This window comes from Haplochromis burtoni, unplaced genomic scaffold (assembly GCF_018398535.1).
Source record: "Haplochromis burtoni strain Fernald_Lab_line unplaced genomic scaffold, NCSU_Asbu1 Contig_149, whole genome shotgun sequence".
NCBI classification, from domain to species: Eukaryota; Metazoa; Chordata; class Actinopteri; order Cichliformes; family Cichlidae; genus Haplochromis; species Haplochromis burtoni.
The window spans coordinates 3930-31512 of record NW_024582510.1 but is presented as its reverse complement, the minus strand read 5'-3'; the positions used below and the strand labels follow the sequence as shown (position 1 = coordinate 31512).

The 27583-nt window shown below is 38.2% G+C and overlaps 2 protein-coding genes across 2 annotated transcripts in view; both read left to right on the top strand.

The window, feature by feature from the left end:
* crybg2 (crystallin beta-gamma domain containing 2) overlaps positions 1-19482 on the top strand; it is a 36774-nt gene extending 17292 nt beyond the window's left edge. The window contains exons 5-24 of the mRNA XM_005938782.3: positions 2295-3471; positions 3793-4548; positions 7462-7509; positions 8667-8785; positions 12269-12482; positions 13319-13458; positions 13606-13732; positions 13819-13854; positions 13936-14075; positions 14211-14337; positions 15126-15283; positions 15411-15537; positions 15638-15670; positions 16133-16245; positions 16363-16492; positions 16644-16783; positions 16901-17024; positions 17612-17770; positions 17867-18026; positions 18378-19482. Coding sequence (XP_005938844.1) covers positions 2295-3471; positions 3793-4548; positions 7462-7509; positions 8667-8785; positions 12269-12482; positions 13319-13458; positions 13606-13732; positions 13819-13854; positions 13936-14075; positions 14211-14337; positions 15126-15283; positions 15411-15537; positions 15638-15670; positions 16133-16245; positions 16363-16492; positions 16644-16783; positions 16901-17024; positions 17612-17770; positions 17867-18026; positions 18378-18466 — 4117 coding nt within the window. The 3' untranslated portion in view covers positions 18467-19482. The remainder of the gene's footprint in view (positions 1-2294; positions 3472-3792; positions 4549-7461; positions 7510-8666; positions 8786-12268; positions 12483-13318; positions 13459-13605; positions 13733-13818; positions 13855-13935; positions 14076-14210; positions 14338-15125; positions 15284-15410; positions 15538-15637; positions 15671-16132; positions 16246-16362; positions 16493-16643; positions 16784-16900; positions 17025-17611; positions 17771-17866; positions 18027-18377) is intronic.
* Positions 19483-20815: 1333 nt separating this feature from the next.
* anxa14 (annexin A14) lies at positions 20816-27008 on the top strand. The gene is made up of 13 exons (XM_005938784.3): positions 20816-20905; positions 21150-21189; positions 21705-21801; positions 21892-21980; positions 22431-22544; positions 22631-22721; positions 22841-22920; positions 23127-23165; positions 23347-23437; positions 23549-23644; positions 23743-23798; positions 26555-26662; positions 26789-27008. Exons 2-13 carry the CDS (start codon positions 21163-21165, stop codon positions 26846-26848), a joined length of 948 nt encoding a protein of 315 aa, XP_005938846.1. The 5' UTR covers positions 20816-20905; positions 21150-21162; the 3' UTR covers positions 26849-27008.
* Positions 27009-27583: the final 575 nt, after the last annotated feature.

Genomic DNA, 27583 nt, shown 5'->3' with positions numbered 1-27583 from the left:
ACCTTTATAATTATCATCCTCTACACTCTTGTTTCTAAAGAAACCTTTATGTCCCCTTGACAGGAATCTCCGTGTTTATGCAAAACAATAGTTAAAAAGCATTCCTTTTTTTCCCATAAATCTTCCCGCTTGAAGGATTGAGGTTTGAGACTGACAAATGCTGCACCTAAAAGGTCCACAGCTAATATGCAGCTCTCTTAAGCCCCCACAACAACATTTCAGTTGGGTTGAAGTCGGGACTTTAATTGGACTGTAACAACACCTTGGGATCACTGTCCTCTTGCACCATCTAATTTAAGCCAAGCTTTAAGCTGTCAAGACCGCAGGTCTGGCACTCCACAGTCCCTTCTGTGCATACTACTTGCCATTTCTCATGCCTTGCGTAAAGCTGCTGCTGCTGCTGCTACCTCTGCATAGACTGCATGATTTTTTTTATTTTATTTTTTTGCATTGTAAAATCCATTTGTTTACTTCCTGCCGATATTTCACATGATGTGATTAAAGTATTTTAAATTTCTGTATTCTTACTAGTTTAAAAAAAATATGGGAAGAAAAAGAAATGCATCTATAAAGTTACACAAATTACACCCCATCTATGTAGAAGTACACATGCGGTATCAGCTTCTTGGTACATGTTGATGAGCTCGGTGTGGTGACATTTGTGAGCCTTGCTCTAATGTTTTGGCTTAATTTTTGTGACTGGACCCGCATCAAACTAAAACAATTCCCAAAGCTTTTAAACTAAAACTGGATCAGCAGTATTTCCCAGCGTTGTCTTTCAGGGTTTCTAAAATTCTAGAATGCCTAAGTAGTGGGAATTCACCAAGTAAATTATTTTGGATATGTGTGCACACATAGATGCACACTTGAAACCTGCAACAGTATTGCAACATTTTAAAATCACCATTTAGTTTGACCTTTTAAGACCATCTCCACCCCACATTGTAGAAGAGCAAATTGGTTGAGTAATTCACCGTATTGCTGTGACTGTATTCTTGTGACCTTTTAAATAATCATCCCTGCTATTGCAGTCATGCACTACTTTGTCTGAAACTGTAAAAAAGCAAAAAACAACATTTGCACATGAGAGTAAACACCATTTATAAATGAGCCTCTCCTCGTGGTCAAAGGTCAAATGAGTCACTAACAGAGGATCAAGTCAGATTTACTGCTCGACTTATGAAAGCTGTTTGATATTTAGTTTTGTTTCCTTGAACAACATTGATAATTGTTGTAGTTGTGCTTTTAGTCATAACTAGTATGCCCTGCTTGGATGGGTATAGCCATGGGAAACAGACAACGGTAAAAATACATTCTTATAACTTTGATTTAAAAAAAACTCTCACATCTCAAATCTAAGAGAAACAACCCCGTAATTGGAGAAATGCACAGTAAATGCATTTAGTCATTAAGGATTTCTTTTCCCACACTAACTGAATCTTAATTCTTGAGAAATTGGTAAGATCTGTTGCTTCGTGAAAGTATAATTAAGTATAAAATCTTTTCTTAAAGGGATACTCTTCAGTATTTGACCTTTTCACATGGATAATGTTTGGGAAGCTTAAAGGGTTTTAAATTAATTATTTAAAAAAAAAAAAAAAAGAGGGAAAACTGACCAAAGTTAAAGTAGCAGAGCCTGAGCTACAGTGCTTAACAAAGTTATGAGACCACCTGTCATAAAAACAAGTTAACGCAAATATTTCAAAAATCTTTCAAAAACTTGTTTAAAACAAAAAATACAGAGAAGCATTTGAAACTAAATAACAAAATACAATTTTTATTGCAAAATTTCCTTAAAGATTTTATCATGAACATCGTACGTTTTTAATGGTATGAAAAAGTTTATATTCTTCTAAACACGTCTTTGGCGTTTGAATTGTTCTCTGAATCAACGGCCTGTCTCAGTTCCTACACAGCGCTTTGTAGTACTAACATTTGAGTGTTCTTATCTAATGTTTATATTGAAATGTGGAGAACGTTGCTGGCTCTAAAGAGGTTGTTGGTGCAGGGTATATTCTGTAAAGTATTCAGGTCAATTGAATACCTCAGCTGAATGCATTTTGCTTATGGTCATTTATATAGTACTTTTTTTAGCAGATATAAAATGGAGAAACAAAATTTGTGACATGTTTTGCAAACTTGGACGTTGCATGCTAGTCAAGATAAGCGATATTGCTTTGTATAATTTGCATTTTTGGCATTGTGTGTCCACCACACCCTGAAGACTCTGCCTTGGAGCTCTTTGTATGCTGTGAAACGCTTACCACCTTATTTTCTTTCTGCTATTTGTGTAGATCTTTGACAGCTTCAAGGACCACCGCAGCAAGTTCAGAAAGTCAACAGACGGACGACTGCCAGGAATCGGCTGACAAAATGAATTCAGGCTACCGCAGCCTGAGTACCACACTGTTAATAAAGACCTCGTCTCTCTCCAAAGAGGATGAAGCCAAACATCGTTTTCGTAAACTATCTCTCATTAATGAGGCTGATGCTGTTGATAATAGACAGGATGAAGTGGACTTTAGCAAAACGAGCACCTCGACTGAGTCAAATGAACCGGATCTTGACTCAGAGTATAAATGGAAAAATAGATTTGAGGGTGTAAGTCAGTATAAACCAAGTAAAACAGAGAATTACACTTTTTCTGACTCCCTGACTTACAATATATCAGACACCTCGTCCAGTAACTCCTCCTCTTCCTCGGCTCTGCCTGACACTACAGCATACACACGCTTCACTGACTCCTTCTCTTCCCCCTCCCTCCCCTCTCTGGAGGAACCTATTACCCTTGGCAACAGGTGGAGTGACAGGAATGAATTTTACCTGAGCCGTGAAAGCAACCCAGTCAAAGCACCAGCAGATGACTGGAGGAGGAGCTTAGTGGAGCAGGAGGAGCCTGGAGCAGCTGCAGGTGAAACACTGGGACGGAGAGAGGGAGGGTCAGAGAGTGTAAAGTCAGCCTGGGAGCCACAACAGCTCCCTGTATCCAGCCTTTCCTCAACACAACAAACCAGCTACAACAACAGTTTGGAGGAAGAGGACGGCGACTCATACCGATTTACTGGGGTGTTCACAGCCACACTTGTGGAGGCTGTCTCTGACCCTGTAGCTACTACTCTTTCTACTCCTCCTGCCTCCCCTGACGAAGACTCCACCAGCCAGTTTGACATGGAAATTCTGGTGGATACTTTAAAGAGCATGGGGCCTTCTCTGAGGCAGAAGAGTGTGAGCATACGCACCAATAATGCAGGCCTCGCCTCCTCTCTGCCACCCATTGTGGAGGATGCTCCAAGCCCAGTCTCTTCTGACGTGCCTGACTCCGTGAGCGGTCTCCAAACAAAGATGGAAGGAACAGGCGCTCCAGCCGAGTCCCTCAATGGACTGTATACTCTGCCTGCTGACCTGGGATTGAAGAGGACTTCCCCAAGAGACAGTCGTTCTCCATTGGAACTGAGAATCAGGCAGAATCAGGTATCGTAGACTTAAAATTAATTTCATGAGCTAGACAATCTTCATGCTGTTTCATTATTTACCTTTATTTATATTGTTTTTATGATTGTTTTTGCTTATTGTAGAAGTCATGAAAATTGAAATGTTCTTTAAAGCTATAAGCAATTTATAATACACTCCTTATGTGTTTGTTCAGGAATTGTAGTATTTTTGAATGCAACTCATCAAATATGTCAGCACCAAAAATGAAATTGCATTCATTGCATTGTTTTGAAGGCATAGATCTCATAGGTGAATGCTTCAGAGCTTAGCATAACTATGCATGTGTCATGTCACCTGCAGGATGGACACCCTGGAACAAGAGGTCTCAACTTTCCCTTTAGAGCATCAACTCTTAACAGTACTGTAATGAGAAAATCCTCTGACTCGTCTGAGGATTTAAAATCACCAGTGCTTAATGGCAATGAAGTACCTCCATCTCCTACCACAAGCTCTCGCCTTGATCACAGTGTCCTCTTTGGTAACTACAAGCCGTCATCCACAGTTCAGACACAAGAAAACGGAAAAGCCCATCGGTCAGTGTTCCGCACCAGCTCCCTACCCGAAACTTTATCTTTAAAAGATCACACGACTGCGGGATTAAAGGGGATGGGTGACCTTGGCGCTGGCACAGAGTCGGGTGGATCGCGCTTTGAGCGCCTCTCCTTTCTTATGAATTCCTCATCCTCCTCTCTGAGCGTAGCCGAAGACCTGAACACTCATGTGAGTCGGCCTGCATCTCTGGCCATCGGCTCCCCACCTGCCAGCAACAGCCCCACTCGCCTCCTCAGCCCAACTGGCTCGATTGACCTCCACAGGCCATTCGCCAACACAGACACTCCTTTATCAATGTTTAGCCAGACCCCTCAGATGGCGATGGGTGTGGGTAGCGGGACAATGGGCACTCCCATCCTGCAGAGGAGCCTGAGTAGTGATGCCGCTGTGGGGGTCCACAGTTCATTGTTCAGCAATGTTAATGGAAAGTCTCAGTTCCAGAGCCAAACAACTGAGCCTGACAAGAACTTACTTTCAAAATACAGAGCCTTCCCCGATGCCTATGTGAGTAATATTACATTTGTGAGAATGCTTTTGTTGATTTGACATTTAAAAATGTAACAATCCAGGCTAAGAAATGATCACATTAGACATGAAAACGTACAGTGTGACCTCTTTATTAAAAAATAACATATCCGATGACACGTTCGTTGAATATTTCTAAGTCTTCGAGTGCGGCTGCTCAAAGTATGCAAACAGTTGCATTAAGTGGAGGGTTGGGTGAGGTGTGAAAGGTTAACTATCCCTTTGATAACAGAATGAGTAAGAAAATCCTATGATTGTGTTTACTTACAGGCAGCTCTCATCCATTCTTCTCCCATTGTAAGAAATGACAAAACAGGTCAGCTCACAATAGGTGAGCTTAATGACTTATGCACACAACAAATCCAGTTATCTGTGGCTTTTGTTGGCATTTGTATGCCAAACGTGCCATTTAAATAAGCTTCAAAATGGAATTTCTATAGAAAACCAGCAGTGATTAAAGGATGGGCCTGCTGGTGTTTCCAGTGTCATGCAGTGTTAAAACAATCCTTCAAAATGAAATAAATGTTCCTATTTATTATAAAAACATTCTATTTCTCAGTGAAGATCCCAAAGGTCACAGGATAAAGTGCATGTAGGTGAAGACTTTGGTTTATGTATATATGCCTACAGAACTCATGCCTGAATGTTGGGACACACTCTCTTGTTCATTCTGCCACATCCTGTTTCCCACCCCCATCGAAACACAAAGCACAGGATGGTTTTAAGCAGCTGCAGTTAGGAAGCACAACAATTCTATAAGCGATGGAAGAACATGAAGAGTGAAATGTCAGTGTAGGCCTGTGGCATTTGTAGCATCTAACACAAATATCGGCACAAAGTTTGTCCAATTAGAACTCTGAAGTGATCAAAGCTCGTGTAACACAATGTTTGACACTAATATTGACTTCTGATGTGCTTCCTGAGTTGTTGATGTGAGCCAAACTGTGGGGGAAAGATTATTTGTCTAAGACACGAGCATTACTTCAAAAGAGTTTTACACCCACTGATGTATTCTAGTTATTTCTCGTTATCACGTTCTCAAAGAATTAAGGAGATTTCATCCTGCGAACCCTTTTTTTTAAAATGTATATTTATAGTCATTTCAACTGCTTAAATAGCCGTGGTATTATTATTATTATTATTATTATTTTGTTTTTAAATGATCTCAGCTGGGTTCCCCACCCATCCCAGCTATCTGTCTGTTCCTGCAGAGACATGGCCACACCCTAGTTTTTTTTTCTTTTCTTCAAACTTGATATTTGATTAGATGAATTATGACAGGAACACATAAGGCGACACCTGTGTGAGAAGAAAAGATGACAGCCGTTATCCCTTCTCTTCCCCAGTTTCTTGTTTGCTGCAGTCGTCAGTTATTTCATTACACGGTCAAACTTTTTTTTGTTTTGTTTTTAAATATGTGATTTGCTGAAACTGCACATTCCATTTGTGGTAGCTCATTTTATTGGAGAGCAGATCTTGTACCCAGGCTGCAGGGAGGGAAAGGAACGGAAGGTAAAACGTGTCTGTGTGAGTTTGTTTCTGTAGGGCATCAAGAAGGCAGTAATCTCTGCAGTCTCCATCGGCGACGTAGCTTTCTGACTTTGAATGATTTTTGGCTCAAGGTTTATAGTGATGTTAACAAAAGAAACGTGTGCAGAGGGCATGCAGAAAAAAACCCATCTGTTATTTAAGCAGGTGCTGCACTGAATGTGCTACTTTAGCCTAGCTACTAGCCTGAGGCACAATAACAGTTGGCCAACCTAATCGTAATTTACATTTCCATCATTTTTTTTCTTAATCAGGATTTTAATTGGTCCACTAGTTTAATGCCACAGCTGCACATGTCGTCTTTTTTAAGTAGGTTTTTGCAAGTGAAAGTTTTTAATCAGTGATTCTCAATTACTGCTAACTTAAAACTCAAACTCCAAATTAATTATGATATGCAGACTATGGTCACCTTTTAACGTACGATATCAGTATGAACTACTGGGTATAATTTATTGTGAAAATGCAAAGCTATTAATTTAAGGAAAATTCTCAAGGGTTCAGAAACTTGAAGAACAGAAAAAACCCAGTCACCTTTGAGTGGGATTACTACCTTCTGTGTTTGTTTTTGTTTGTTTTACTATTTTGTCTTTACGTTTTTTGTTGTTTTGTTTTTTAAGTATGAATACATTTCATCCTTTTTTTTTTTTTTATTCATGTTTAAAAAATTTTTTATTACTATTACAACAAACATGCTTCTGAATTAAATTAGGTCAGACTCTTGAAACCTTAGCTTCAGCTGTTGCCACTCATTGGTCAGTAACATGATCTAGTTTGTAACCGGTTTCCTGCAGAGCTTCCAGACGAGCAGTGAAGTGATACCTCACCACACACCAGTATCACCTAAAACTCTAATTTGCTGTGGCTTCAACCACATTGCAGTCTGTCCTTTTAAACATTCTAAAACCAATTCAGCTTTAAAAAGAATTTATTTAATTACTTGTTGGGTGCACAGCACATTTATTTTTGTTTCCAGTGCAATGTCTCTCTTTGTCATGTGAGCTCCTGCTGTAGTTCCAAGTCAGAAGTGTCAAAGGTTCAGTAGAGGAATGTATTCCTCTTTGTTAAAGCTGTCCTTGAATTGTCGTGAAGGATCTTAAGTCTTCTCACATCATCTTTCAGACTTCCTCAGAACTTGTTGAACAAGGTGACAGTACAGTAACACTGTTTGGGTTGTGTGGCATGTTTAGAACCTGGGCGTAATAGCGTGTCTAAATCTTACATGCCTTACCAAGGCTGTTTTCTTTTCCCCCAAAGAGTACGTTTAAAAAAAAAAAAAAAAAAGTAAAAGAAAATAATGTCCTGTGATGTCCGTTTAATCCTTACAATTTTGCTATTTGTCCATAGCTTACCAAAGAGAAGGAACATGGAAAGCTTAATCCTCGTCCTGGAAAGGTGAGTTGGCCACACAAACCGCACTCTTCAGTGAGAGTTGTTTTCACCCACGTGCCTTTTTAGAAACGTGTATAAGCTGACAGCCACTTTTGCCACTAACTTGAACTAAAAAGTGGCTAAAAAGTAATGTCAGCTAGCATATTGAAGTGTAATTTAAAAATTGGCCGTTAAAAGCAGAGCTTTCTTGTGAATCTCAGTCTTTGAACCATTAAGTACACAACACCTTGCTAGTTTACCTGAGGGGGAATAAGTTGTTGTTACAAAACTGTTTTTCTTGGTAATGTAGGAGCCTACACATCATTTCATAACCATTCTGCAGTAGACGACGCGGACTGTCTGGTTAAACAATAGGATTGTTATCAGATGCTAATAAAAACCCTCCCAAACCTCTTCTGTGGAATTTCTGCCTTTGATTGGTAACTAAAGTGCATACCTACTACACTATTGCCTGTACCATTGTGGCCTTGTGTTAATTTCAGACCTGCTTGTGCTTGTTGCTGGAGAGCTCTTAGATTTTCTCACTGAGGTTACCCGCAAATGATTCTTAATAATTGGGGAGGAGCTTCCATTTAGGTTTAGGTTCTCTCCCATGCTGTAGGGCCTTAAAGCTGGATGTCCCAAACATGTCTGTGCTTTAGAATTGGGCAGGTTTTTGTTATTCAATAAATTCCATATATATGCACATCTGCACCTCCATTTTCTCTTGTGATGTGCAAAATTTTATTCCACTTTTTAATGTTCTAGATTCTGTTGATAATCAGGAAATGCAACTATGCAAGAAGTTTGCAATCTCAATACCATATAGTCAGCTTTCTACTCTTTTAGTATTAAACGCCTAAAGGTTAAGGTTGAATATGAAACTGGAGATGATGCCTTTCAACAGTGTTGGCTTTATTTTCCTTTGACAATATAAAGGACTCTTCTGCAGCACAGGATAAAGACTGCAGTAATTCTCTTTTCTACAGTTTCATCCCAGGTGCTTGTGTAGTATTAAATGACATCTACTGTAATATTAACACTGATTATATACTCAACGTAATTCATAATTATTATTATTATTATTAATATCTGATTATATGACCTGCAGCCTTAAAACATCTGATTTTACAAGTGTACAGTCATAATTTATGCTAACATTTTGTCTTCCTTCCGGCTAGATGTATATTTTTGACCGACCGGGTATGTGCGGCCAAAGGATTGAGGTACACGGTGATGTCATTGATGCTACACCCTGGGAGCTGCAGGAAACCATCTCTATCAGGGTGGTCAGAGGAGGGTAAGTGCTGGAAGCATTTATTTATTTATTTATTTCCCCCTTCTCCCATAAAACAAATCCATATGGATCCTCTTGCTGTCGGTAACAGATATTACTTGTTGTCTCGTTTTTATTTTTGATTGTATTTTAGGCATGCATGTATGTATTTAACTTTGTAAAAGGACAGGACTTTGGACTTTTCTTTTTTTTTTTTTTTACATATTTATTTATTAGGTTTTAACTAGTTTTACATAATATACAGTGAACATAAAATAAAATAATGTCAAAAGGCATAATAATAGAAACAAAAATAAAGCAAGCCATAGCAAAGGGGGAGGGGAGGGCAGGCATACATTTAGAGTTGGATGTCTCGAGACCGGCCTTGGTCTCGAGACCACTTTTACATGGTCTTGGTCTCGACGGACTTTTGTTTTGGTCTTGTCTTGGTCTCGATACCCTCTGGTCTTTTTTATTTATTTTTTTTTGTGTCCCGTTTGGATCTTTAGCCATCAGAATTGTTGTCTTAAGGCCAAGAAAGATGCCAAGCGGATTTATTTTACCAAGTGGATCATCATGGCCTTGCCATATTGGTCCATTTGATTGACCTTTATTATAATTATGAATTTATTTTATTTTCAGTTGCTACAAACGGGACAGATATGACTGGGGGATAGGACAGGGAGAAGGAATGAAAGAAAGAGAGGGAGAGAAAGAAAACCAAAGGGGAGAAGAGACGATGAGAAGGGGGGGAAGAAAGGAAAAAAAAAAACAAACAAAAAAAAACAAAACACAACACCTGGGTCACCTGTATGGAGAAAAAAAACAGAAGAGAAAGCAAACAACAAAGAGCAACATAATAAAAAAAAAATGGCACCATCACAATAAACTAGCTAGCAGTAGATATCAGTAGATACTAAATAATAAACGATATTGTGCAGCACGCAAGATAGACAGCGCACAATGTGCTTTGAGGCAGCAGCCAAGAAAGCTGTAGTCCATGTCTGTGAATACCCATGTGTACACCTGTGTGCATACCTGTGTGGATCAGCATGCTTGCATTCCAAAGGTTCCTTCATGTAATGATCTGCTAGAGGGTGTGGGGAGCCACAGCCCCGTCCTCCAGGGCATGAAGCAGGTATGGAGGAGATCAAAACTCCAGACATCCAGAAGCCCCCAGAACACAAGAGACCAAGGAAGACCAACAGAGGGGCAGCCGCGCCACTGTCCCAGTAAGAGCTGAGGAGAGTCCCAGATGAGGGCTCACTCAGCAGCCGTGGAGCAGAAGCCAGGGGGAGTTGCAGTGATGCGCCCGTGAGCTCCGCCGGCAGCCAGCTGTGCCTGAGTGACTGAGCCCCAGGCCGAGAGGCCGGGGGCACCCCACCTCCGAAGTGGCCCGAGCGAGCCCCAGGCTCCAGGCCCCGATAAGCGGCCGCCAAGGAGTGAGCCAGTGTGTACCCGGACGCCCACCCCCAGACACAAAGAACCACCAACGCACCGACACCTGAGGGAGTCCGCCACTGGCAGGGGTAGTGGTGGTGGGTGGAGACAGGCTTCCAAACCCTCTGGTCTTGACTACAAGTCTAGCATACATATCAAATTAGCACTTCAAGCCGTCAAGTCCATAGTGTATACGTTGCATTTCTCAAAAAAGTTGTAGAATTTTGACCATATGGCCCAAAACTTGTTCAGTTTGTTTCTTAATGCATAAGTTATTTTCTCCAGAGTTGGTATAGACGTCAGTCCACATTTTTTTTTTTTATTTTTTATTTTTTTTATTTTTTTTTTTTTAAATTTATTTATTTTTTAATCTTTCCAACACGCAATACATCACTTGGCTTCCAAAAGACCTATCGTTAACAGAGCACATCACATCACCAATGATTTGGCCTAACAGATTTATTACCTTTTCCCAAAAGACTTTCACCTGTGGGCACTCCCACATGCAGTGAAACAAAGAACCCCTATCCACGCCACACTTAATACAGGTGTCTGGGACTTTGGACTTTTAAATGCTTTTATTTACCAAATGCAGAAAGTAGCGCTTTCTTACTACATACTCACTGCAGAGTTATGCATTAATATCTAAAAGAAAAAAAATGGCATTAAGTGACACAAAGCTTTTCACAAGGAAATAAGTAAAGAAGTTTTTCATGATTTACTTTTTGTTTTTCTTTTCTAACCAGAAACTGTTTAATCACCAGAATTTATAGCTGCAAAACCTTTTGTCAAGTGTACTACGTATATCTCACTTTAAGGAAATTGTACTTAAAATTGCTCCTAACCTTTGCTATATATATATAATTTTGGTTTTGTCTTTTAAATGTCAAGTGTTTAGCAAGTCAGCGGTTTTTCCAAATAAAACTCTCTCCGGATGTGATCAGGTAGCGTTATAAAAACAAGACTGCTATTGATGTGCTGTGGGCATGCAAATTCCTTCAATCGTTAACACACCCCAAACACAAGCTTAAACACACACCTGCCTCAGACATGGAATGTTTTGTCAAACACAGCCAGCTCTGTGAACCTGCAGTAACCCTGCTGGTCCTGTACTAACACTAGACTAATGCTTCCTCAGCTTCTTACAATGAGATGATTATACTGTCAGTTCACACACCATTTCCTGCGCCACTACCCAAACCACAGCTAATACTCTAATTTAAGAATGCAAAGTAAGTGGCATTTGTAGGCCATCAGCCTCTGACTTTAAAAAAAAAATCTGTCTTTTATAAAGAGATTACCTTTATCAAGCAGCTCAAGTGTTGGGATTTTATTGGTAGCATACTGCATATGGGTCCATTTTAAAGGTACATGTACACTGCTTGCATGTTTCTACTATGGTGTCTTCTATTTTTACTCATATTTAGAGAGGAATATTCATTTATTAGGCTATATTTATTGATCACATTTCACATAATCCTTGATCCTCTTTGTAACTGTAGCAGCGCTGGAGTTGCACAACATTTACCAGACCGTGGTAGAAAAACTGCCTGACATTCTTCATTATTAGCAGTGCGTTTGATTGCTTGTTCATGCAAAATTTCATCTATAAGAAAGAGAAAGTGTGTGTTGTTCTATTTAAAGAGAGGGCTGTAAAAGAAAAGCCAATCTTAAAAAGTAGCAAAGTAGTAGGATTTCATTTGGCTTCTGATTCCCATAAAGTTTTGTGCCTTGGGTTCATTAAAAGCAAAATTGTAAAGCAGTGAATGACTAGTGTCAGGTTTTTAATGTCCCTGCCTCTAAAACCCTTTTTGTTAGTAACAAAGCCGCATAGTTGGGTAAAATCAACACTGGCATTAATGAGAGTAATAACAAATACTATCTCTACATTAATAATGAGAAATACTCGTTGCTTTGACACATCAGAATGATGTTGCAACAGTAAATGTCTATGAAAAGTGCATAAACATATTATCAGGAGAAACAACGGTCATACGCAGCAGGCTGTAACCTTACACTGCCCTTTCTTTTCTTTTTCTTTTTTTCTTCTTCTTTTTAATCCTTTAGGTGGGTGCTTTATGAGAAACCCAACTTCAAAGGGGAGAAGATTGCTCTGGATGAGGGTGACATCGAGATTACTTACCCGTTCAGCCCTCCAGAAGAGCAGCAAGAGAATGAACAGAATGAGGGAGATGAGCACAACGGAGACACAAATGATGAGCAAAAGGAGACAAAGCCAGCCAGGAGGTTCCTCATCGGATCCATACGAAGAGCAGTGAGGGTAAGAGGAATTTTCTTTCCCTCTGTTGTCGCTGGTTGTTGCCACAAAGCCTGAATTAGGATTTGAAAGCTAACTGAGTGCAGTGGAACATTTTATTGCAGAATCATTATATCAGCATGAACGGCTGATTTCTTCTCAAATGTTTTGTTTTCAATCTTGCAAGTGGCTGTTTGCTCCTTAGCTCAATGGCACCATCTAGTGTCAAAAATAAGTGTCAACACTTGACTGGGCCGACAAGTATGACAAGTCCGATACTACTACAAATGTACTTTGTTTTAAAGGATTGAAACATTGAAGCATGAAAATAAATATTTAATTATTTTCTACTATTTTATTAATCTGAGATAAATGGACTATTCACATCAAAAAGCCTGAGACACTTATCTATTGCATATATTTATTTTTGTTTTAACATGCCATACCTATATAATGTCACCTGCGTGGGTTGTCTCCCAGTACTTGACAGTGATTGGTTGGTAGAGGTGTCTGTCTGACATCAGCTCAGTCTGTATTCAGAACAATAACAGTGTTGCTCTGTTAGTAAAGAGTATAACATTCTTTATCTTCAGATGGCATTGTGCTCCCATCCTTTTTCTCGCTCATACTCTTTGAAAATGCCTACAGACTGACATATTTGATTTTCCTCAGAAAACAAATCAAATTAAAAATATCTGACAATCCAGACCCAACTGGTGCGAAAGCTCCTTTTAACAGAGGGTGGACAACTTTCTTGTCCATGCTGGAGGTGTAAAAATCTACTCATTATGATGTGTATCTGTAAGTCACGTGTTTCCCATGTGACAGCAGCGTTACAGCCTCCCTCTATCCTCCCTCAGGACTACAGCGTTCCAGAAATCAGCCTTTTCCCTGAAGAGGAAGCGGAGGGAAAGAAAGTCATCTTCCGAGATACTTCCGATGATGCCAGGATTTTTGGTTTCCCCATTAAGGCCAATTCCATCATTATTAACGCAGGGCTGTGAGTGATGTTGATCTATTCAAAATGCTTTGTAAAGCCAAAAATAATATGATACTGATCATTTGTCACTAGTGTTGCATTTCATCCAATTTGACAAATCAGATTGCTTTAATGTTTTTTACTGACATCTATTTTTCTGCTCTTCAGGTGGCTTGTGTTCGCACAGCCTTTCTTCCAGGGTGTACCACGAGTCCTGGAGGTTGGGGGGTACTCCAACCCAGCAGCCTGGGGGGTGGAACAGCCCTACGTGGGGTCATTACATCCACTCAAAATAGTAAGTGTCACTTCTAGAAGCACTTACAATCTGCCTTCTTTATCACTTGCACTTAATTTGGATTTCTTTTTCTTTTTAACTCACAGGGTGAACCAAAGGTGGAAAATCTGAATGATCCAAAGGTGAAGAAGGATGAATTTTCCTGTTCACAAACTGCTACTGAAACTATTACTGAAACTTAAAAGCTGACTTTTTGTCTCCAGATGGTGATTTATGAAAAGCCCTACTTTACTGGGAAATCGAGGACAATAACCACCAACATGAGAGACTTTATGACCAGAATAGAGAGGCAGCAAACAACCTTTATGTATAACGTGGGCTCTCTTAAAGTACTAGGAGGAATGTAAGTGGCATTCTTGCCTGTTTGTATTCGGTGATCTTTGAAAAGGCATTTTGCAAGTTTTAACAGCTGCAGATCACATCATTACTTTGTTTTTGTTTTGTTTTTTAAGCCATGTGCCTTTCTCTGTTTCTGTAGCTGGGTGGGCTACGAGAAGGAGGGTTTCCGAGGCCACCAGTACCTGCTGGAGGAAGGAGAGTATCATGACTGGAGGGTGTGGGGAGGCTGTGATGCTGAACTGCGCTCTGTTAGGGTCATTCGAGCAGTAAGTTACAATGACTTCATAAGAACTAATATTTGTTCATTCTTCTCATGTTTCGAAGTCTTTAAACGAAACCGCTGTGGCTCCCAGTAAGTGAAAGCTGCACATTAAATTGCAAGAGGGCCGTTTAACTTGAAATTGTTAATACGCGTCTCCGGTCTCGAGACCACTTTTACGTGGTCTCGGTCTTGTCTTGGTCTCGCTGTCTCAGATCGACACAGTTGTCAGGAGATTTGGAGTCAACAGTATCCATGACGCACAACGTAACGTTCGATAATGTGTCATGCGCAAAAGCATCAGCTCTAAGAGCCGTGCTCAGAGAGTGCTTTGTAGTGAATCAGAAGAGTCGACTCCCATTGAGCGAGAGCCGGCTCCTCACTTAATTTCCTTTCGCTGCTCAGCTCTCACACAGTGGCTCAGCTATGCTCCAGTTCCTCCATATTGTGGCCAATCACATCATGTGAAAAACAGAGAGGGTGAGAGACGCGACAGTCAAGTGGATTGTGCGTCTGTCCTCTCAGTAAGTGAGTGAGACAGTAGACAGCGGTGAGGAGGGTTGTGCAAGTGCAAGGTTTTTGTCTCGTCTCGACTTTGCCTTGGTCTTGACTCGGTCTGTCTTGGTATCGTCTTGATCTTGGTTTAGGTGGACTTGACTACAAGTCTACAACAAACTCATAACAACAGGCTCCAGAGAAATGAAGCAACTCTGATATGGTTTATATTATCAGTAACGTGATAAATATTAGAATGCAGACTATTAATCAGTTTGTTTGTTTTTTTGTCTCTTGCAGGACTTGACAGACCCTGCCATGGTGATGTTTGAGCAGCTAGAGGAAGACCAAGATGGAGTGCAAGAGGAGAAGACCTTCGAGGTGACAGAGGCCATCCCTGACGTTGAGCTGTTTGGCTACAAAACCTCCACGCGTTCAATCGAAGTAATCAGTGGGGCGTAAGTGTGTAGAAGACACCAGTATTTTTTATTTTTTTTAATATATATATTTTTCCCCTCTTCTTAAATTGTACCGACGAATTGACAGGTTTTACAATAATCAGGTATTTGTTTGTCTTCCTTACAGATGGATCGCTTACTCGCATGTGGACTTTTCTGGTCACCAGTACATTCTAGAGAAAGGCTTCTACAATAACTGTGCTGACTGGGGGTCTCAAGACACTCGTGTCTGCTCAGTTCAGCCCATCTTACTGGTGAGAATCACTGGGAGTCGTATCTTCAAACTGCTAAACTAAGAACTGTGCAGACATGTAATTCTTCTGTTTGGTTTGTTTTGTTTTGTCTTGTATTTAGGCTCCAAATGACAGTTCAAGGTCCAGGGATGAGGTAAGTACAGTCATGTGGAAAGAAAGCTTTCATGGGGAATTGAATTGAAGCAGTGTTGTAAAGAAGAGACGGTCTGAATTGCTCTAAGCTTGGGTTATGCAGGGTTTTTTGTTTTGTTTTGTTTGTTTTTTAGTTATTTTGCTCCACTGTTCAAAGGTCGACAGGCTTAGTGTATAACTTATAAACTGCAGTAGTTTGTTTTTCTTCACCTTTCTCTGTCCCCTGCCTGATAGCAGTCCCAAAACAATGTGCGAAGGTTACATTGAACTGTATTACTTGAATCCAGAGTTTCTTTTTGTTTGCTTAAAACCTTTTTCAAGGATGGAGCATATCTTAAAGCTAATAACTTGGTCAAAGTTAAGCACCTTGACATTTTCCCTGTTAACTTTGCTTCTGTCACAGTACAGATATAAATGTTCTCAGCTGGCATCTCACCTTGCTTTTCCTATTTCTTCTTGTCAGATAAAATTGTACTCTGAGCCAGACTTCCAGGGAGAGTGTTACATCTTTAACTGCAAACAGGAGGAAATGCCAGAAAAATTAGTTACCAAGTCATGCAGAGTGACAGGAAGAAGGTGAGTAAGCAGGAAGTAAAGTGAGTAAAAGTTAGAGTTGACATGATTTGGTGTGTGTGTATTTTTTATTTTTTCAAGCAAAGTAATAAAGACACAATTTAACACTGTGCATTTCAGCTGGGTCGTCTATGAGAATGAACAGTTCTCTGGGAACTTGTATGTCTTATCTGAAGGAGACTATCCCAATCTAACCAGCATGGGCTGCCCCCCTGACTGTTCCATTCGTTCTGTTAAGATTGTGCCCTTGGTAAGAAATGCACTCACACAGTGTAGGGAAAATTTTGCTCTCGATTATAAGATACCTTTATTAGTCCCACGAGTGGGAAATTTCATGTTAAGGCTGCCGACCTATTGCACACAATGGCAATGGCCTTACTGAATGCTCTTTCTTTCTCCAGTTGTTCTCAGTTCCTTCCATCTCTTTGTTCGGGCTTGAGTGTCTGGAGGGCAGAGAGATCACCACAGACACAGAGATCCTGAGTATGGTAGAAGAAGGCTTCAACAACCACATCCTGTCGCTCAGAGTCAACAGTGGCTGGTAACTTACATGCAATTAAATGGCTTCATCAGCTAATAGTGAACCAAAAATATCTTGCTGAGAACCTGGATACTGTTGTCATAAGTAATGCTTTGTGTCCACTTTCCTGCTTTGTAGCTGGGTGATATGTGAACACAGCAACTACAGGGGGCGCCAGTTCCTGCTGGAGCCAATTGAAATCACCAACTGGCCAAAGTTCAGCTCCCTTCACACTATTGGCTCAATGTACCCAGTCAGACAGGTTTGTTAACAAGTATTCTTTACAATGTCTTTTAAACATGAGGTACACAATAAGAGAACCTCTGAAAGTTTGAATCTTTATTAATTATTAAAAGAAAATTATACAATTATTTTCTTCCTGCTTTTAATGGCATTAAATCATGTTTATAGACTTAAGCTCCTGTCGCCAGCACCAGTTCAGAGCCTTCATTTTACACAATAAGTGAAGATTGCATCGAAAAACCCTCATTAGGAGCCTTAAAAAACAAACAAAGCCTTTATTAGGAGCCTTAAAGAAGAATAATTTGATCCTAAAGGTGTTGATTTTGGTGTTCTAGGTCACTCATTAGTGTTATTAGTAAACCAGGCTGACATTTTTATAAATCTCAGATGTTAAAAGTATCCAATAGTTCCAAAACGGAGAGAGTGGTGATTCTGTTGGTCCCTATATTTAAAAAGAAAAAAACATGGAAACTAATTTCCATCGTTACAAGTGCAGCCAGTTCTGTTCACTTCAGCTAGTATTTATTTACAAATAACTTTGAGTTGTCTGGCCTGCCCACAGATTCTATAACAGTAATACATTGTGCTATTTTTTTCCTTCTACAGAAGCGCCACTTTTTCCGTATCAAGAACACAGAGCGAGGTCACTTCCTGTCCGTCCAGGGTGGCGTGGAGGAGTTGAAATCAGGACGAGTGGTGGTGACGCCTGAGGTGGAGCCACTGAGTGACATCTGGTTCTACCAGGATGGACTGATTAAAAACAAGGTAACAATGCTGGCGACATCTCCGAAAACCTCAACACAGTCATACATTTCAAATCTTGACAATTCTTTCCAACATAATACTTTGTGTATTCTGTAGTTGTCCCCAACCATGAGCCTTCAGGTGGTTGGCAACATAGAGCCAGCAGCAAAGGTGGTTCTGTGGACAGAAACCCGACAGCCCGTTCAAACCTGGACTGCCCCAATGAAAGGCCTCATCACTAGCAATACTTTCCCTGGCATGGTCCTGGATGTTAAAGGTATGAGAAGAAAATGTGGTAATTTAACCTTTAAACATTTGTTGCGTGTAAAGTTGTTAGTGGCTATTGTAGCTTTTACTGGCATTTATTTTCTAAAATTATTAAATATTAAGTTATAATTGGTCATCACAAAATCTTATCTAATCTCAAATGATATTAACTTAATTTTCAGAAGTGTCCAAGTTTATTTTCCTGCATATTCCCTTTTTAAAGTGTTCACTGGCAGGGATATTTTTTATGTATTAATGTAAAAATAACAATTCCACAATGAAAATGAGTTTATGTAGTTACATTCCACTACAGCATGAATAATTAGTCAGATTTACATTGTGAAACTACTTTTTTCATCAGGTGGCAAAACTTACGACAAGGACCACGTGGTCATTATGCCCGAGAATGATGAGAGGCCCAGCCAGCAGTGGGAGATAGAGTTGCTGTAGCCATCAGCAGCACAGGAACCGAGCTTATCTTTGCCACTTTGTGATATTGTCTTGATATTTCAGTATCCACTCTTGTATCTGTTTCATGACTTACTGCATCTCAGGACATGCAATTCCTTCTAAAACCTATGAGCTAGTTTGAAATCAGTATCCAACAGCAAGAATGCATAGAAGCAATAGATGCCCTGCAAAAGCTGCCCAAGTTGTTTTCAAGGTTTTTTGTCAGTTTGCATTCATAGCATGAAATGTTTTTTTTTCTTTTAATCATTTTCAAAATGTATTTTACCAAAGAAGAGTTTAAATAAGTGCCTTGATTTGTTTAGTTTTAATTGGAGCATGAGTCGAAAAGCAATGGCAAATACATGTTATTTGTTTAAGGATGTACAGTGAAAATTCCGTATATGGTTCACACTGTTCTGCGACTTTCATTTGACCTTCCAGCTGATCATTTGTCAACAATTTGATTATCCAGCCTGGGATTTCCATGTTTATCGGAATCTGAGTTTATGGGGGCTTTTTTTTTTTTTTTTTGTCTGTAGAAGAGGAACATCATCTCGTCCTATATTTGTTTACTATAAATCTAAGTTTGAAATTCAAATTGCTTTTGGGCATTTGATTTCCTGGAATGAAAACAAAATGGCCTTCTGGGGTTTATAGTGAAGCTGGATGGGTGAAGCCAAAAAGGTGTTTAGTATTCAAGAAATGCGTGTTACGCTTTTAATTTTTTGTTTTTATATATGTAATATAAAAATCCTGTATGTGTTGTGGGAAATGTTGCACTTACGTATACATGCATGGTCCAGTGCAATGAACTGTGCAGTTTCTGTCGAGTTACCGTTTCTTGACATATTTTGATGTAAATCTTAATGTGTATGTTTCTGTGTTCCCTGCTTCAGCTGTATGTTAATATTTGATACTAAAGATGTAATTTCATGTTATGTAGGAGGGAAAGGTTTTAAAATATTAAATATTGAATAAAATGACTGTAGAAAAGATTACAAAATAAGGGTGTATTTTTATTATTATTTTTTTAATCCATTCATCTTTTTCTTTCTTGTTTTTCATCATAGTTTTTTAAACTACTCAGGACATTATCTGCTGTGCATTTTAGACCAACGTCATTAGTGCTCATACTTTAGCTCTTTGAGAACACTTGAGTGAAGTCCAGTTCTTAATCCAAAGGGTTAATATGATGTTGGTGGACCGTTTCAGCTACAACAGCTTCAACTCTTTTGGAGAGGCTTTCTGCAAGGTTTAGCAGTGTCAAATAAGCTTTGGTGACCTCTACTATTTTCACCCCAAGTCAGCTAGCATTTCAGCTGCTTTCAATAGTTGTGCACATGCTTGAATAAACAGTTTTCAATCTTTAAAAGACATTTAAAATTTCAGACTTCACTCACAAATTCACCTAATTCACATATCACATGCGTTCAGTGGTTTCACTTAAGCCACTAGAACTATCTAGGCCACCTGCACTATTATTTAAATGCCTCTATAAAAATAAAATTTGAATTGTTTCTAATATTTCCATAGTAATGAGATGCATACAAATTGTCCCTTTTAAATAGTGCTTTGTTTAGCAGAGTTTATCAAAGGGTACACAGTCTGCTCTAGATCAGCTTTGTTTGTAATAACCACATAGATCTGTTTATTTGCCTTCTGTAGACGAGAAACTGGTAGAAGCCAACCAGCACAGAGGATGGGACAGATCAAAACCTTGTGACATTTGTTCTTCTGTAATAAGTTTTCTGAAAAAATGCACAACACCCCCGCTCTCTATCACATCTATATCCTCCTATCGCTGGTATCATCAGATGTGTCTGTTGAAAAGCCTTTTTGTTCCGTCTAGCTGCACAGTCAAGTTTCTAGGCTTTGAATCTAAAAGACCACCTGGTCATACACAGGCACACCCTGAAACCAGAGTGTGCCCTCCATTTACTTTCAGAAATGGCCAGCATGTTGCCTCATTAATTTGCTTATTAAATCTTTTTGCTTATCTTGGTATAAAGCTTTAACATGCCAAAGCTATAACTTACAATTTCTTCTTTGAATGTCATGAACTGTGTTTGGCCCAAAGCAACAGCGTGTCAATTATTTATTTTGGGGAAAGTCAGCCGTGAAGTACAAATGATGGTCAAATTCCACAGAAAATGTTGCCTGTAACCAAACCTGACTATCAAGATTCCTGCTTGACGCTCAAGTATAACTGGGTTGCCATAGTATTTGAGCAGGGAAACTGTGAACAGAGCTGTGAACATGCTGGGCACTGATTGGTCAGTATCTTTGACTGACACGCAAGTGGGTGTACGGGAAGCAGCTGTGGCGTACTGTGGGTGGGACTGAAATACAGGGCTTGTTGGCGGAGAGGTTGTACAAAAAAAAAAAAAAAGATACACTACCTCCACTCCTTGTCACAGCTGGCCTAGTATTCTGTTACAGGTAAGAAAAATAACAATTCCTTTTAAATAATTTGTTTAAGAAATAAGTGGCTAACGCTAATCAGCTCGGACTTGGCCTCCTCCTTCATATGTTACTGTCACGAATTCCTTGATTCTCAAAAGCTGAAACTTTAAGTTTCATTGGAGAATCTCTATTAAACCTATTAAAATGAAGTCACATTATCTGTTTGTTCCGTGATGTGGGCTGTTAATGTCTTTGCCATTTCCGTTTTTGCTCACATTAGATACAAGCAAGCCATGGATTCTGAGTACTCTGACTCCTATGTAAGTAAACATTCCAAGAAGTACACCTCTGCCCCGTCTTCACTCTTCACTAAGATTTATTACTCTGCTCACTAAGACTCCACATTTCCAAATAGCCTTATCTGCAGTCATGTTCAGTCTGGTTATCTACATACCTTTTATTGCTGTCTATAAACAAGTGCTCTGAAGGTTGCTGCGCATTGTCACGTTTAGATTTTAAATATCAAGAAAGCCGAGTAATACAATTCAACCAATTTGTTTCATTATTGAAAATTACTTGTATTAATAGTTTGTGTTGAACCATCCCCCTCCACACACACACACACATGCGAGCACCTCCTCCTAGAAGTCTGACATACTTAGCATTCTTTAAATTCAAGCATGGCTGATCTGTATTGTTCTACATCTCCATACCTTCGCGGTATGCTCAGTATGAGGTTAGTTGTTACACATTTCACTTGATTCTTGCCACTCAGTTGTTTTATATATTGTATAGAGAGTGGATGCCACAATTATTGTCCCTTTTTATTAAATAGGATATGTACTGGGGGACCCTTGGAACAGTACGACCCTACTCCAATTTCTACCCTGACAGAGATGTGACGGAGATCGTGACAGCACTGGAAAACAAAGGCATTCATTGGCATATGTTGAAAATAAATTCCCACGATTTCTTTCCACCCTTTTCCTGGCAATTTATTGAATATCGTGTATCTTGCTCAGACACAGTGACGCTACTGAGAATACTAACCAATAGGAACAACGCCCAGAGGCAAGTAATTGCTCAGGTCTTTCAGGAGCTAACACATAAGGTGAGAAAATAGAAACAGTAACAACCTTTTCAAAGAGTTTCGAAATTAAAACTTTAATGGTTTTGTGGAAACCATTAAGTGTAAAGTTGTCTCCTACAATAAAATATATTAAGCAATGAAACTGAAGTTTCAGTTTGAGGTTTAGTAGTTATAAAAGTTTAGCCTTGCTCATCTGTAACTTTGAAGTGTTTGCTGATCAAATAATAAAAAAAACGGTGACATTAAAGGTGTGAACACACCTTTGTTTAGCAACTTCAGAACTACTGTCACATGCCCAACTGTAGTGTCTTACAGGGAAAGAGTACACCATAGTGTGATAGTCATATTTACTGTTTCTTTACTAAAATAACTTAACAAGAATTACAAAAAGAAAACCAGGAGTGAAACTCTGAGTCAAGTCAAAATAAGAATTAATTCAGTGTTATTTTATTTATGCATGTGGTGAATTAGGATATAATAACTGCTCTGAAGAAAGCTTTATCTGGAGACCTGGAGCTTCTTTTGCTGGAACTGTTGATGCCCCCCGTGGAGTATGAAGCTTACCGTCTCCAGGAGGCCATGGCGGTGAGTGGTTGCTTTCATCTTTAGGATTTTGGAATAGATGTTATAACTGTTGTATATCAAGAAATGTGCATGGTATGTGTGTGCAGGGTTTGGGCACAGATGAAGAAACGCTTGCGGAAATTCTGAGCACAAGATCTGGAAAGCAGCTGCAAAGCATCAGTGCTGCATACAAAGAAAGTAAGTCAAAGATCTTTTATGATACTTTTTTTTTTTTTAAATGACCAAAAAGATTGTTTATTTAAAATTAGATGTTTAAATCCTAATCCTTCTTTTTCTTTTTGCTCTTCCTGTTTTAGTGTATAAGAAGGATCTGGAAAAGGAAATCGAATCGGAAACCAGTAATGACTTTGAGAAGCTTCTTAAAGCTTTGCTACATGTAAATATTTATGTCATTGATCATCGCCTTTGATTGAATTATAACCAAAGAATTTGATCTACAATGAATGAAATCCTACGCTTAACTTTTGCCTGTGTATAACTTTCACTGGGAACACAAACAGTACAGCACATATTTGAAATTAAGTCCAGCTTTTGAAATTATAGTTCCTCTTGTTTTTTTTCTTTCACCCCCTCTCATAACAGAAAGGATGTGTCGCTGGTGTGGTTCAGACAGACATTGAGGTATTATTTACTTTTATGTACAAACATAACTAAAAGGCACTGGAGTAAAAAGTGCTGTTTTAATACGTTAAACCATTTACATCTACTGACTACTTGATTCTGAAATATTTGAAACAAAACTGTATATTTTTACTCCTTTAACCCTTAATGTGTTTCATTGTTATTATGTCTGATCATTTAGACTCTCTCTGCATCCCTAAAAGGGAAGAAAGCTGAGGCAGGACAATGGATTGACATATTGACTTCTAGAGATGTAGAACATATTGACAACGGTGGCTGTCCCTTTTTTAAAATTCATTAATCTTTCTGTGTTAAAAAGTGTTTTGATTTAGTTTTTAAATCCCAATATCTTCATCCCCCCCGACTTTGTGCATGATTAACAGTGTTGATGGGACTGGAGCTGGAGCTTGGGCAGACGGTGGATCAGATCATAGAGAAAAGGTTTTCAGGAGACTTTCGCTTGGGTCTGAAAGTTTTGGGTAAACACAGTTTGACATACTGTTTGAACATTTATTGTGCACTTCATACCATTATTAGGTGGAGACCCAACATTATCCTAATATTTGTCTTATCACAGTACAGTGCATTCAAAACCGTGATGCCTACCTTGCCACGAGACTTAAGACCATGAAGGTGAGACGATTTTGTGGTAATTTATCTATGATAGAAGTTCATAGGACAAAATACAGATATTTTGGGAGAAGATTTCAAAACTACTCAAAGAGGGATTCGGCCAAAATTCAAATACCAGAAGGCACTGATGGAAGAACTACATAATATGTAACAGTTGGCCATAAGGACATGTGGGGGTTATATCACACAGAACAAATGACATACTGTCTGATAGGTTTATCAAATGATTGAGTCCAGCTATGGATGTGGTGATGGATGTATATATATATAATATATATATCATAATATATATATATATATATAAATATATATATACATAATACATATATCACATACATAATATATATATATATATATATATATATACATACATATATATACATATATACATACATACATATATATAATATATATATATCATACATCTATATATATATATATATATATATATATATATACATACATATATATAAATACATATATATATACATATTCACATATATATATATATATATATACATATACATAATCATATATATACATATATACATATAAATATATAATATATATATATATATATATATATACATATATATATTATATACATTAGTACACATATAATAAATATATATATATATTATATATATATATATATATATATATATATATATATATATATATATATATAGGTATATATAATATATACATATATATAATATATATATATATATATATATATATATATATATATAATATATATATTATATATATATACAATATATATATATTTAATTTGCATATTTACTTTAGCAGTTTAATATTTATTTAGGTGTCCATCTTTCATATTTAGACTAAATATGAAAATATTTGCTAGCAATTCTTTTCAGCTAACTTCAGCCATACTTCTTCTTAACCTCCCAATAAAAAAAATTGAAAAAAACACAGAAATAAAAGAAACTGAAGAACTACAAGAGGTTATTACCAACTTACCAACTTGTGTCTGGTTGTTAAATCTCTTCAGAGTTCCTATTAGCAGTAGAAATAAAAGAGAAAAGAGGAAGGTATGTAGTTCCTAGGTATTGTCTGGGTCCAAATAGCTACTGACGAGGTCCTCACCTGTTGCGAGGTGTGACGATTTTTCTTTATAGATGTGCTCATAATCAGTGGGGAGTAACGAAATACATGTACCGCTGTTACATATTTAAAATACAAAATATGACTAACTGTATTCCATTACAGTTACCATTTAAAAGGGTGGTATTGAGAATACTGTTACTTTGTTGAAATAAAGGGATTACACGGAGGTCTTTTCCTATTTCATATGTTAGGCTATTCCCTCACTATTTTTGGTAATTCCACGCCGGTGGAAACCCAAACAAAACACGCATTAAGAGGCTCTAATGCCCGTGTCTCAGTCTCGCGGCCCATGTCATCTCTACTTGCGGCCCACAAAATGATGTGAAGAAATATTTTTTTTAATTATTATTCAAAAACTTATTTAATATGAAGGCAATAGGCAGAGTGTTACAGGCATAGCCCTAAAGAATGTAGCCTCATGGGCAGTGTAGCCCAGTTGTAAGTAAGCTATTAAGACTTGACTGTACACTATGTTCGTGTTTTTCTCCGAAGTTCTGTTGAAGCAGCCTTTGAACGCCTCTCTCTGTCTCTCGCTAGCAAAGTTGACCCAGGCAACAAAGTAAAGCTAGTTTTCGGCTACAAGCCCGACACTGAACCCGACGTTTTAGCCAGAGGTCCCTTTACTATGGTTCGAGCCGCGGACCTGTTTTATATACGAGTGGAATAGTTTTCTATACGAGATTGCTGCAAATAGTGCAGCCATACCTAACTGTTACTCATTTTAAGATTTAAAAATCTAGTTGGTATTGGTATGGCGAGTAGCCTTCAGTAATAGTAATACATCACACAGCAATAGTACATTCATGTAGTTGTAAAAAGCATGATAATATATTAAGTAATCCAAAGTATTCTGAATACGTTACACTTATTGAGTAACGGAATACGTTACAAAATACATTTTGGGGCATGTAATCTGTAATCTGTAGTGGAATACATTTTAAAAGTAACCTTCCAACACTGCTCATAATAGAAAAATCAGTTGATATGATGGTCAGTATAAGGAAAGGAAAGTTTCTATTATGAATGCCATATCCTGTGATCACTATTGAATATATTTGAACTTAAAATAACCGAATATTTGTAAACGCAGTCTGCCCACAGTCATATTTGCATAAATTATTTCAACCTACTAGTACTTTTAGTACTTTACTATGCCTGAGCACTGGCTTGGTATATAGGAAGTCCTTGTCCACAAATGCACTTTTGTGACTCTGCAAAATGTGGCCGTCGTTCACAGATATTAAACAAATTCAAAGATAATGTCAGAGAGTGAAAACACTGTAACTTCTGTCACCACTAGGAAATACCCAAACCAACATGGGATCCCTAAAATCGACCGCAGCCATTTTAATATGTAGGATTTTATTTATTTCTTTACTGTTTTTTTTATATGTATATATTTTTTAATAATTTTGGGGCTATTTCTATTATTTTCTGTTGCTTAAGAAACTCATAATCACTGTAATTTTATAAAGTTTATTAGAAGAGGCAGAGACCATGTTTATTTGTAGTGTAGTGGTTTAATTAACTTCCTCTGTACAGACGGGTCAAAATGACAGAATATACATCTGGAGAGACTGTTGACGCACTGGTTACCAATATTCATTTCACTCTTACAGAAAGAAATAGTGCAGCGGATTATGGTGTCTCACAGTGAGGAAGATCTACTCTGTATCCGAGCTGCTTTCATTAAATTAACAGGCACTTCCCTCTACACTGCACTGCAGGTTTGTCACACAGATAAAATTGTACTAAATATAAATATTTATTATATAGTAAATATATCGATATATCTATTTCAAATATTTGCATAAATATTTGTATTTTCTTGCTATTTCCTGTTTTTTCAACAGAACCACTTTAAAGGAGACTATCTAAAGGCACTGCTTGCTATATGTCGATCTGAAGATTAAATAAAGCCTACAAGTTTTAGCTGCACCTGCTACTCACTGATCTAGTAACTTCCTTCCCATTGCTAGTACAAAAATAAGCTCTGTTTTATGCTAATCTTCATATTGCATTGAATCACTTACTTTAGGTATACACATTTTATATATATATATATATATATATATATATATATAAAACATGATCAAAATATGGTTTGTGTAATAAAGCCTTTTATCACTTTCATTTGCTCTGAATTGTGTTACCTATTATATTTTTTCTTTCTTAAATCACAATCACTTTGTTTTGTTTTTTGTTGCACTGTGAGTTTAGCTCTATTCTACTGCATGGTTCTGTTCCCCTGTATATTTAAGAAATACAATGCGAAATTCTATACAGAGCACATAAGTTTACATATATTTTGTGTACAAAACAAAAAGGGGTCAGGATTTACCTTAGATGTTGTCCTTTGTTTCTGTGATTAGAGTGCATCTACAATTAATGTATGCAAGCTTCACAGACAATTAAACACAAGGCATGTAGAGCAAGAGTGGAAAAACAAGACAAAGCACAGAAGCTTTCACCTCCGATCCTCCATTTGCAGTGGTGGTAGTCACTGTTGTTGTGATGCTTTGGGTTAGAGTTGTAATGTTGTCCTGTGTGGCAGCTGTAGTGGCGTTGGCTGGGATAGTAGCTGTACTGTTGGTGTTTGGAGTGCCAGTGGTTTTGGCAGTGGCAGCCTGTGTGGGAGCTGTAGTGGT